This window comes from Lampris incognitus, chromosome 8 (assembly GCF_029633865.1).
Source record: "Lampris incognitus isolate fLamInc1 chromosome 8, fLamInc1.hap2, whole genome shotgun sequence".
Classification (NCBI taxonomy): domain Eukaryota; kingdom Metazoa; phylum Chordata; class Actinopteri; order Lampriformes; family Lampridae; genus Lampris; species Lampris incognitus.
This window is the reverse complement of record NC_079218.1, coordinates 16,502,796-16,515,983: the sequence shown is the minus strand read 5'-3', so window position 1 is coordinate 16,515,983 and position 13,188 is coordinate 16,502,796. Positions and strand designations below refer to the sequence as shown.

Below are 13,188 nucleotides of genomic sequence, written 5' to 3'. Positions count from 1 at the left end.
GCTTAGGGTTGTTGTCGTGTTGAAAGGTAAACCTTCGCCCCAGTCCGAGGTCCTGAGCGCTCTGGAGCAGGTTTTCATCAAAGATCTCTCTGTACTTTGCTCCATTCATCTTTCCCTCGATCCTGACCTGACTAGTCTCCCAGTTCCTGCCACTGAAAAACATCCCCACAGCATGATGCTGCCACCGCCATGCTTCACTGTAGGGATGGTATTAGCAAGGTGATGAGAGGTGCCTGGTTTCCTCCAGATGTGACGTTTGGCATTCAGGCCAAAGAGTTCAATCTTGGTTTCATCAGACCAGAGAATCTTGTTTCTCATGATCTGAGAGTCCTTTAGGTGCTTTCTGGCAAACTCCAAGCGGGCTGTCATGTGCCTTTTACTGAGCAGAGGCTTTCATCTGGCCACTCTACCATAAAGGCCTGATTGGTGGAGTGCTGCAGAGATGGTTGTCCTTCTGGAAGGTTCTCCCATCTCCACAGAAGAACGCTGGAGCTCTGTCAGAGTGACCATCGGGTTCTTGGTCACCTCCCTGACCAAGGCCCTTCTCCCCCGATTGCTCAGTTTGGCTGGGCGGCCAGCTCTAGGAAGAGTCCTGGTGGATCCAAACTTCTTCCATTTACGAATGATGGAGACCACTGTGCTCTTCGGGACCTTCAAAGCTGTAGAAATTTTTTTGTACCCTTCCCCAGATCTGTGCCTCGATACAATCGTCCACAGACAATTCCTTTGACTTGTTTCTGCTCTGACATGCACTGTCAACAGTGGGACCTTATATACAGTTGTGTGCCTTTCCAAATCATGTCCAATCAATTGAATTTACTACAGGTGGACTCCAATCACGCTGTAGAAACATCTCAAGGATGATCAGTGGAAACAGGATGAACCTGAGCTCAATTTTGAGTTTCATAGCAAAGGGTGTGAATACTTATGTACATGCAACATTTCAGTTTTTTATTTTTTATAAATTTGCAAAAATTTCTACAAAACCTTTTTCACGTTGTCATTATGGGGTATTGTATGTAGATTGATGAGGGAAAAAAAGGAATTTAATCCATTTTGGAATAAGGCTGTAACATAAAAAAATGTGGGGAAAGTGAAGGGGTGTGAATACTTTCCGGATGCACTGTATGGCCAGGGCAAGCTGGGACAGCTGGCGTTGGATTGGCTTGGGGAGCCTGGTCTGCTGCGTCTGGTGAGCCCAGGGACCACGGCCCTGCTTGGAGCTGCACCCGAGGAGGAAACACCGAGGGCAGTCAGACAGGACGCGGAAGCGGGGCAGGCTAAGCTAACTGCTAGCCCATGGAGACCGGCAGTCCAACAGTCATCCAGGCATTCTCTCTCTTGGACAGTGAATTTATCTATTTATTATATGTTGGCTGTATGTGTTTTTGTCTTTCTTTGTGTTGCACCACTGTGGGCTGGGGGAAAAGATATTTCATTTCATTTCATGTGTGCAGGTGCATGGAATGAAATAACATAACTATTCCTGATTCTGATTCTAGACTTGTTCCTTTATTTGGATTGTCTTGGTAAAATTGTTTTTTACAATACATATATATATATTTATCACTTGTAACTGTACAACTGATGACTCAATGGAAACAGCAGCCTAACTTATGCAACTGCAAAAAGCCTTGAAAGAAATGCTACTTTTTTTCCTTCCTCTCTTCTTAATCATAAAAATAGAAACATACATCCATTTTGCCCATTTTTAATGATCTACAGTAATAATTTTGTTCATTATTTTTTCCTTTGTCGCAAGACAAGAATCTGTTCATTCCAATGTGTGGCGAAACTTAACCCAAAAAGAGGATTTGCATTCTCCGTTACCAAGCTGATGAACGTTACCATTTGTCAGGAAGTACATTTTCCTTTCCAGGTGGCTCATAAGATTCATGGTATATCCCGCTGGGAATCCCTGAAATACTTTTGCTCCTGCCGCTGGCTTTCAAATCCAGCTTTGCTTCTCACATACGTCACATTTGGCTTTTTTACTTTGGTGTAAAGCGGGCAACAAGTCAAACTTTGAAATGCCAAGGTATTGAGAACTTGGCTTGAATGAAATCCTCATTAACTTTTACTTTGTTTCCGCTGTGCCTAAAAATACAGATGGGGCACTTTAGAGTGAAGTTCTCCCTCGTGCTTTCTTGCTGGAGGGCAATGCAAAAATAATTCAAGGGTAAATAAATAATTGGAAAAAAGAGAATGATCTTGTATCAAGTTGGTATTGAAGTTACGGTTCCAAGACATTGTATTCCTATTATAGTCCTCAAAGTCTCGGTGTTTTGATATTTCATCAGTTATCCAGCATAAAATGAGAGCTAATCCTAACTACACCATAAAAATCCATGCAAAAAAAAAAAAAAAAATTCACTGAGTTTATTTGCGATGCATGTAAGATACTGCATGCATAGCTTTAAAGATATACTCTATAGATTTAGCAATCTACACGGACCATATAATTGAAGCAGTTATTTGGATTTAAAATTATGATTTACTATGAACGATTTCATTTAGTTTCGCAACAATAATTGTAGGGTGACAAAAAGTGACATTCTTCCTTCAGAATTATTGTTATTACAAATTTGAAAGGATACAATTTTCCAGCCTTTTTTTGACTCACCTTCATCAAGGGTACCAATTGTGCAGACCACTGTACAGTCCCCCACTAACATCAGTTGTCACAACATTTCAAACTATTGTTTGACTCTTCTTGCCATGCAGACAAGGATGCTATCATCCTTGAACAGCGTTTCCATCAGAGTACAAAAGCTTCATAATACGACAGCTATTACTCAGCATCAGGACTTTAGATACAGTTGATTTGGCCTTTGGATCGATTCAGTGAGGTGAGATTTTCCCTTGTACATATATGTATATATATGTGTATATATATATATATATATGTAATAACTGGAACATTTTCTGAGATGTGACTTTATGGTGGCTTTTCATTTGTTTGGACAAACTTACAGCTTCCAAACTTCAGAGGACAGGCGTGTGCATCCATTGGAAAATCCTCCAGGTGCATGGGACACTCAGCATGAATCGTCAACCTGAGAAGGGGAAGCAGAGAGAGAGAGAGAATTAACACTAGACTGGTCAGGCCATGATATAGCTTGTTTTGGTGCAACATGGTGCATCCTGTGATACGTGTCAAACCAGAAAAGTAATGTGTGTGTGTTTTTGTAGACAATGATTCATAGTCGGAGGTATGAACAATTCCCTTACGCAGATTCTTTTGGGCATCTGAGGAAAAATGAGTGTGCTTTGTCCTCATTTCTAACATCTGTTGGCTAGAGCCAAACTAGCTTGAAAACACATATCATAAAGCATGCTATTGTGACAGATAGGGTGTGGTTTGTATATTGTTTGGAGGCAGGAGATGAGGAGACACAGAAGTGGCTCACTTGGCCGCTGAGGAGCACTTGTGTATTAGTTTCCCTGACTATATGTATGTTTCAGCAGGGAGAGAGAGAAGCCTTGGGACTTGATAAGGCTGAAACTAAGAGAAATCAATTAACTATTCCTTCGAGCCCTTGCAGAGGAATTGCTGGCGGTTGTGAATTGCCACGGAAAAGGGAACCTATGTGGACTGAGTGCTGAGCTTTTGTTGATGGGACTAAATCTTGCACCTTTTCCAGATTGCTTTATCTATTACAGGTATGTGTTCTTTTACTTAAGTTCCTGAATCTTATCACAGCCATCATATGCACACATATGTGTTTAGTTGCAGGTGTAGACTGTATATATAAAATGTAAACCTACTATATGTATGAGAACCATGATAAAATAAGTGAGCTAATGAGTAGAATCTCAGTTTTAGTCACTTGTAATGATACGGAACTAATACTTTGGTGGATCAGTCAGCAACTGCTCTTGCTGACTGGCTGCACGCACTGCCTCATCACGGATAGTAGGCAGACTCTCCAGTGACTACACAACTATCCATCCTTTCATGATCTATACCCACTTAATCTAATTCAGGATCGAGGAGGCTGGTGCCAATTCCAGCAGGCATTGGGCAGAAGGGAGGGAGACACCTTGGAGAGATCGCCAGCCCATCACGGGGTCCACACACACAGTCGCTCCCACACCATTCACCCCTATGGGTAATTTAGAGACTCCATTTCACCTAACCTGCTTGCCTTAGGACTGTGGGAGGAAACTGGAGTGCCTGGAGGAAACCCATGCAAACACAAGGAAGACAGACAAGCTCCACACAGATGGGCTAGACTCGACACAGGACCTTCTTGTTTCTGCACGGTGGGTTAGTGGTGCAATCGTGCAACAATACCTTAGCTTGAACCTAATTGGCTAAATGCAGTTCATCTAAAGGTTACACAGACTTTGTGAGAGATAAAATTTTGAAAGTAAAACAAATCAGAATTATAATTCTGTGACCAAGTAATTGTTTCTGATGGTGCAAAAAATGTACAATAACAGGAACTCCAGTACAATTGAAAACAACTGTATAGCAAACTATTGAGAGTGGGCTATAATTTTAACCTAAAAGATAAATCTGTACAGTTGCATCAACAAAGTTAAATAACTGCATTCAAACAGTTGTGTAACCTATATGTTCACTAGTGCATTAGACCATTGGACCATGAGGTGCTTGATAACACAAAGGCAATGGTGTCTGACCATCCAGGATTCATTTATAGGTTAATTATGGGCACTAAAAACTGAAAATGTCTCACTGAAGGGCTCAGGTTGCATTTTGAAAAAATGTTTTATTGAATGAATGTGAGCACTGCATACTCACACCAGTCCCATGCAGACTGGGAGTGTACTGTTACTGACACTACCAGCACCTTCAACTCAAACCACACCGGTCTGCAAAATGGATATTTCTGACTGCATTTCAGAGACTTTTTTTCCATTCAGATGCTGCAAACCCAGCTAATAGGACCAATTTAAAAGGTTTAGAAACAGGTGCCGATCAAGAGTTGAGCCCTGTTGTGGTGCATTGACTGGAAAGGTATCTGAAACTTCCGATAAAACGGAAGAATTTTCAAAAGTGTGATGTCTTTGTAGGTCTAGTTCAGTTAAATACAAAACTATTCACTGATGAAATACTGGAAAATGTGACATAAGTTCAGTGAAAATTGTACAGATGTGTTGAAGACTACAGAAGTGTCATTTGACATGCTTTTTCCACCATTCCAATAGTTGTGTGTGGTCTGTAAGGATTCTTTGTAGTGTTAAAAGAGTCCATGAAACACTGTGACAATTAATAGAATCTCAATAAAACCACTTAAAATGGCAGCGTGACCAATTCTAAGTACAGAAATGTGGCTTTAAGCTGTTTACAGGACTTCGCAAGAAAATGGCTTATTGTGGACCTCAAATGAATTCAATAATTCATTCATCTTTCTTACGGACCATAAGACCACTGAGAAGGGGGCTACGAGATGACTTTAGCCCATATATGAATCATGTTCAGCTTCAAGCTGGGTCAGAAATGGCTAAAAAGCCCTGCATAATAAGCTCGCTCCAGCTTTACTTGCAAATGAAAAACTGACAGGCCTTGTAATAATCCAATGAAGTTCAAATGATGTTCTCAGCCTTGGGAGAATTGCCACCACATCAAAGACACTCATGGGGGAAACAAGCATGTAAAATAATGCAGTTCCATCATCGTTTCATGTGCATCACATGCAAAATAATTCCACCTGAACCTCGACAAGCTGCGCTGCTCTAATGGAGGAGCATCACAAGCATCATGTTTTCTAGTCTTCCAGAGGCCAGTGCGAAGGTGCACGAAAAGCTGATTTGAATCACAGATTTTGAATCGAATAGATTTTGAAGATTTTAATTAGATGGGTTTAAAATGCACGTTACTAAGAAACAATGCATTTTCACTTTTTAACTCTCTGCTTTTTGCAGTTTTTGATTTGGTCCTTTGCATGCATGTAGGCACACAGCACCACAAAGCAGAACTCACTGGCTAAATGCATTATCAGTGGCTCGCATCATCTGTTTAAGGTACCACGGTGACCCTTTTGATGAGGCGAGTGTATTTCAGTGGTCATAGTTTCGCTGTTTGTAACTGCAGTCAGGCCAAATTGGATCGGACCCAGTTCCCATTCCAGCGTCTGGCTTGTGGGTCAGCTCGCTACAACTCAATTCCCGCTTTTCATTTGTCAAGACAAGTTTACGCACAGGTCAGAGAACTCACTGATGTACATGGCGCTAAAATTCAGGCACTGACTCCTGACGATTTAATGTGCTTGAGCAGTGGGAGGCAGTGGGAGGGATGACGCTATGTTAGCTGTGAAAGCAGACACCACGTTAAAAAAAATAAAAGCACAAATTGGGCAGTAATTGAAGCGGTTCACCTCATGGTGTAAAGCAGCGTGCCGTTGTCAACGAGCCGCAACAGCTTGTTAGGAGTGGTCATGTTGTGGGCCACGGATTTCTTTCCGTTGTGGAAAAAGGTATCAGGGGTCCAAATCTTACTGGCCAGGAGGTTGTTGAGGGGCAGGACTTGCATGGGTCCGTCAAACTTGAGCCTCTCGTCCCTCCAACTTTGACGGAAGAAGACATCAATGGTGTACTCCTAAGGAAAAGAAAATGACAATGAGAGACGGCTGCTACGGCAACCGCTTACAGGGTCGAAGGCAACCGATTTGTTTCACATCATTTGTTTGAAGTATCTGGTGTCCTAGCAACGGAAAATCCCCAGTCTGCTGCTTGACTGTCATGGGGAAGAAGAACAGTGTCATCTTATACACCGTATCGCATCCGACAGCAGTCTTAAATGGTAATCAATAATGCATCCCAGATTCATTTATACCAGATTCACAGGAAGCTTACTGCAAAAAAGCTTGCATTAATTCACTTATTGCAAAACCGTTAATATCATAATGTGACATGGCATCTGACAACAGCAGAACCCGACATGTTATATCAGCTTATAAATAACTGTGGAAAAACATGTGTGATTAGTTGAATGGGTTGTAATGACACATGTTTGAAAGGAAAAAAGGCACTGAGATTTTCATATAAGACACACCAATGCTATTTTAAAATAATAGGTGAATTTAGATGAAAATAATGAATTTTTCTCTTTTCAAATTGTAGGAATTCTTTAATTAAGGGTTATGTTTTGAGAGTAACTTTCCCACCTGCTAACTATATCCACCTTTGACCTATAAGGTAACCTCAAAATGGACATCACAATTACATATGGAATTTGATTCATGAAACTTGAATCAGAATTGCAAAATCTACTACTACTACTACTATTACTACTACTACTACTACTATTACTTTCGGCTGCGCCCATTAGGGGTTGCCGCAGCGGATCATCCGTTTCCATTTCTTCCTGTCCTCTGCATCTTCCTCTGTCACACCAGCCACCTGCATGTCCTCCCTCACCACATCCATAAACCTCCTCTTTGGCCTTCCACTTTTCCTCTTCCCTGGCAGCTCCATATTCACCATCTTTCTCCCAATATATCCGGCATCTCTCCTCCACATATGTCCAATCTGGCCTCTCTTGCTTTGTCTCCAAACCATTCAACCTGAGCAGTCCCTCAGTAGAATCGTTCCTAATCCTGTCCTTCTTCGTCACGCCCAATGAAAATCTTAGCATCTTCAACTCTGCTGCCTCCTGTCTTTTCGTTAGTGCCACTGTCTCCAAACCATATAACATAGCTGGTCTCACAACCATCTTATAAACCTTCCCTTGAACTCTTGCTGGTACCCTTCTGTCACAAATCACTCCTGACACTCTTCTCCACCCACTCCACCCTGCCTGCACTCCGTTCTTCACCTCTTTTCTGCACTCCCCATTACTTTGGACAGTTGACTCCAAGTATTTAATAAACTCATATGCCTTCGTCACCTCTACTCCTTGCATCCTCACCATTCCGCTGTCCTCCATCTCATTCACGCATATGTATTCCATCTTGCTCCTACTGACTTTCATTCCTCTTCTCTCCAGTGCATACCTCCACCTCTCCAGGGTCTCCTCAACCTGCACCCTACTCTCGCTACAGATCACAATGTCATCCGCAAACATCATAGTCCATTGAGACTCCTGCCTGATCTCGTCCGTCAACCTGTCCATCACCATTGCAAACAAGAAAGAGCTCAGAGCCGATCCTTGATGTAATCCCACCTCCACCTTGAACCCATTTGTCATTCCAACCGCACACCTCACCACTGTCACACTTCCCTCATACATATCCTGCATTTCTCTGCAACTCCTTCCTCATACAATACCACTCCTCCTCTCTCAGCACTCTGTCATATGCTTTCTCTAAATCCACAAAAACACAATGTAACTCCTTCTGGCCTTCTCTATACTTCTCAATCAATATTCTCAAAGCAAACATCGCATCTGTGGGGCTCTTTCGTGGCATGAAATCATACTGCTGCTCGCTGATCGTCACCTCTCCTCTTAACCTAGCTTCTATTACTCTTTCCCACATCTTCATGCTGTGGCTGATCAGCTTTATACCTTTGTAGTTGCTACAGTTCTGCACATCACCCTTGTTCTTGAAAATCGGTACCAGTATGCTTCTTCTCCATTCCTCAGGCATCCTCTCACTTTCCAAGATTGTGTTAAACAATCTAGTTAAAAACTCCACTGCCATCTCTCCTAAACATCTCCATGCCTCCACAGGCATGTCATCCGGACCAACTGCCTTTCCACTCTTCATCCTCTTCATAGCTGCTCTCACTTTCTCCTTGCTAATCCACTGCACTTCCTGATTCACTATCCCCACGTCATCCAACCTTCTCTCTCTCTCTCTCTCTCTCTCTCTCTCTCTCTCTCTCTCTCTCTCTCTCTCTCTCTCTCTCTCTCTCTCTCTCTCTCTCTCTCTCTCATTTTCTTCATTCATCGACCCCTCAAAGTACTCCTTCCACCTTCTCAGCACACTCTCCTCGCTTGTCGGCACAATTCCATATCTATCCTTGATCGCCCTAACTTACTGCACATCCTTCCCAGCTCGGTCCCTCTGTCTAGCCAATCGGTACAAGTCCTTTTCTCCTTCCTTCGTGTCCAACCTCTCATACAACTCACCATTTGCCACCTCTCTCTTCGCTTTACACTACATCTCCTTGCACTCCTGTCTACTTTCTTCATCTCTCTGACTATAACACTTCTTCCTTGCCAATGTCTTCCTCTGTATACTATCAGAATTGCAAAATAAATACCTTAAATTAGTTTTAAAACAATTGATCTATTTTTTCCCATCTGGCTGAATTTATTATCATTATCATGTATCATCTTTTTGTACTCTGATGGAATTGTGGGATTGATCATAATGATGATGGCTGACTAAAAGTCAGTTTGAGCTCATATCTATGATATTGTTTAGTATTGTTAGGTTTAGTATTGCTCTTATCCCGAGGTGACTGACCTCTACTATCTGTCTACCTCTGTTACTCTACCCTGTTGATGTCTTTTTTTACCCTCTTTGCTGCTCTCTACTCTGGATTTTCCATTCAGAGATGAATAAAGGATACCTTATCTTATTGTCTTATCTGAAATGCAATCTTTTTGAGTGAGTGAAGTAAACCACACATACCTCATGCAACCTGAAAGGACTATACCAGTGTTTTTTTGCTAGTTTGAATTGAACTGTCAAGAGTTCAATACAGTCAGACAGTCCGGGAACTATTTGTGTGGCTCCCGCATCAAATGGGTTGACTAGCCTGTGTCATGTCAATCCTATGCTATTCAAAATCAAGACAAAACCTTCCCATTTGACCATTGGTTTGTTTTTTTTTTCTCCCTAAATTTGCTGATTGGGCCACATGCTCTGTGCTGTAGTAGTAGCTTGATTTGATATCAAATAAAAATAAGTATGCAGCGCTGCATCATACGCAATATAGCCGGCCTATCAAACAACAATAGTATGCAGTGCGTGGTGTTGAAATTGTGCATTGATTGTCTTTTAACACGATGTCTGGTCTGCTAACCCTAACTCTAACCATATGCTTTGTCACTGCTGTACTGAATATAAACCCAAATGCCAATAAGGGTAACCACATGTCAGAGTAGGACAAGAGCCGCTGCTAAAACAACAACAATGGATGTGTCTGGGTAGTGTAGCGGTCTATTCCTTTGCCTATCAACACGGGGATCGCCGGTGCAAATGCCCGTGTTACCTCCGGCTTGGTCAGGCATCCCTACAGTCACAATTGGCTGTGGCTGCGGTAGGGAAGCCGGATGTGGGTATGTGTCCTGGTCACTGGACTAGCGCCTCCTCTGGTCGGTCGGGGCACCTGTTCAGGGGAGAGGAGGAACTGGGGGGAATAGCGTGATCCTCTCACGCACAACGTCCCCCTGGCGAAACTCCTCACTGTCAGGTGAAAAGAAGCGGCTGGCGACTCCACATGTATCGGAGGAGGCATGTGGTAGTCTGCAGCCCTCCCCGGCTCAGTAAAGGGGGTAGAGCAGTGACTGGGACAGCTCAGAAGAGTGGGGTAATTGGCTGGATACAATTGGGGAGAAAAAAATCCCCCCCCCCCAAAAAAAAACAAAACAACCAAAAACGTGTATTTTCTTTGCAGGATGACAAAGTCAAAGAAAAGAGGAGTGAAAAGAAACACAAACACAGAGACCCCAAGGTGAGATTTACAACACATCCTCAGATTTTCAAGTTTTACCAAACTGGATTTCTTTATATTTCCATTTACTCTTTTTGTCTATACCCCTGATCCAAGCACCATCAACAAGCATTTAGTTTTGTTTTGTTTTCGACAGAGTGAGCAGGGTGGTGAAACTCCTCACTGTCAGGTGAAAAGAAGCGGCTGGCGACTCCACATGTATTGGAGGAGGCATGTGGTAGTCTGCAGCCCTCCTCGGATCAGCAGAGATGGCGGAGCGGGGCCCAGGACGGCTCGGAAAAGTGGGGTAATTAGCCAAGTACAATTGGGAAGAGGGGGAAAAGCCAGAAAAAAACAAAACAAAACAATTAAAATACAAGAAGGTGGTGTGCGTTAGATCTTCCAGCGAATCTGAGCCAGCGAGGTTGTGTACTACTGGGGGACCTCTGCATTCTTGATTTATCAATTACGCATTGGTTTTAGCCCATTTACTTGTATATTCTACATTACTCCAGACCAATTTCCATGTGTTTCATTTGTTGTTCCTACCTTCCAGGCAGCCACTGGTTCCTCTTCATTTCATTACAGAAGGAAAATCAGCTTGCAGAGACTTGAAACTTGCTCGAGATAGGTAATCCATAACAGCGAGCATTTAGTCGCCTTTGTTTTTTCTCACAGTTACATTATGCTTGTGGGATAATGCAGTCGGAAAGCGCAGATTGGTTTGAAAAGTTTTCCAAGGCTTTAAACTTGGTTATCCCGGTTACACATGGCTGGATTATCAACAGTATCCCAAGCAAGGTTCAAGTCTCTGCAAATTGACTCTCATACCGTACTGAAATGAGGGGAAACCAAACTACCTGGAAGGTAGGGAAAAAAAATCTAAAACTGCTTTGGAGAATGATCTGGAATAATGTAAAGTACATGTGATTTGGGGTAAAACGTGCAAAAACACCAGCACGGTCCCTTAAACATTCCTGGTAATCCTTTAAGACAACAAACACCGGATGTGCTTCTGTCTCGGATTAAAGATGGCTTGCTCTGTGCATATGCAAGTACCACAGCTCTGTGGTTCTCTAGGAAATGTTTTCTGTCCGTCAAAGTGGGTCATCGCATCGCTCCGCAAGGGGGCCGCGACGAAACTCAAGACCGGACTCGCTATTGAAAACAGTTCTGCGAGTCTTGTTTTGCAAAAGTGCTCCGACTAAAGCTCCATGGAGAGTTATGCTACACAGAAGCCTGTTACTAGCTTCTTCCCATCATTTTACTTCCCTGTCTGCCCATATCCCGTAGGTTTAGTTATTTCCCACCGATCACTCTGGGATTCAGTTCTCTCTGAACTATTCCCTGACTCGTATCATTTTTTCCCAGCGCTCACTTAAGAATTTAGCTTATTCCCTTTAATTCATTCATCTGTGTTAATTATATAAGATGGAGGGTGGTAATGAGGTAGATGCCTAGAGCCACCACAGCAGTCTCCAGCCAAAAGAAAGATCGATAAACACACACAAACAGGGGGGTTGGATGCTGGAAGACACAGCATATGATCATCTTAGGGCTTTACACACTCTTGCTTCAATATTTCAAGATAATTTGCCTTATTTTACCTTACACCTTTTGTTACCCTTGCATACGATTTATAAGTGTTATGGATGTGTTTTGTTTTGGGGTTTTTTTCTGGCCATCCTTGATTAGTTCCAGCTACACTTCTGACTCCTATGCAAAACAAGGCGGCAAAGAAAGTACAGCACTAATTATTTGGCATGGCTGGGCCAAGACATCATTTTTTAGGTTTTATGGGGAGGGATATTTATCAAGGTGATGGATTGATTTGACGTGAGGAAAAGATAGAAATGAGGAAAAGCAAAGGCAATCAACACACACACACAGGCCAAATGGCAAACTCAATTGGTGCAGCAGCTGGTGTTCGTCCAGGGTTACAATGATTGATTCTCCAGCCACCCAGCAGACAGAGCCACGCATCAACCCGGCAGTCTCTGTATCAAACAGGGGGGCGATCTACTGCTCAGGACGATCACGTAAAAACAATGACCGCATTTAAAGTCCTGTACACAATGTTCAAATCACCCATAGACAAATTTGTAACTGGAAATTAATTCAGAAGGTATTTAAGCTCCCATTAGATGCTCATGGGATCCTTACATCATTTGTGATACAGTTGTGTACCACGTCGAATTTTGTTTTTCACATATTGCTGCTTGTTTCAAAAATTGCCCCTTTTTTTCCCCCCCAATTGTATTTTGCCAATTACCCCGCTCTCCCGAGCCTTCCCAGTGGCTGCACCAACCCCTTTGCCGATCCGGGGAGGGCTGCAGACTACCACATGCCTCCTCCGATACACGTGGAGTCACCAGCCGCTTCTTTTCACCTGACAGTGAGGAGTTTTGCCAGGAGGACGTAGCATGTGGAAGGATCACGCTATTCCCCCCCAGTTCCACCTCCCCCCTGAACAGGTGCCCCGACCGACCAGAGGAGGTGCTAGTGCAGTGACCAGGACACATACCCACATCCGGCTTCCCATCCACAGACAAGGCCAATTGTGTCTGCAGGGATGCCCGACAAAGCTGGAGGGGAATTCGAACTATTGATCCCTGT

The 13,188-nt window shown here is 43.1% G+C and overlaps 1 protein-coding gene across 1 annotated transcript in view; it reads right to left on the bottom strand.

Annotated features, from left to right (window-relative positions):
* gabra3 (gamma-aminobutyric acid type A receptor subunit alpha3) overlaps positions 1 to 13,188 on the bottom strand; it is a 49,524-nt gene that overhangs the window by 21,193 nt on the left and 15,143 nt on the right. Inside the window, exons 4-5 of the mRNA XM_056284212.1 lie at positions 6,345 to 6,565; positions 2,974 to 3,056 (exon numbers count right to left, since the gene is read on the bottom strand). Coding sequence (XP_056140187.1) covers positions 2,974 to 3,056; positions 6,345 to 6,565 — 304 coding nt within the window. The remainder of the gene's footprint in view (positions 1 to 2,973; positions 3,057 to 6,344; positions 6,566 to 13,188) is intronic.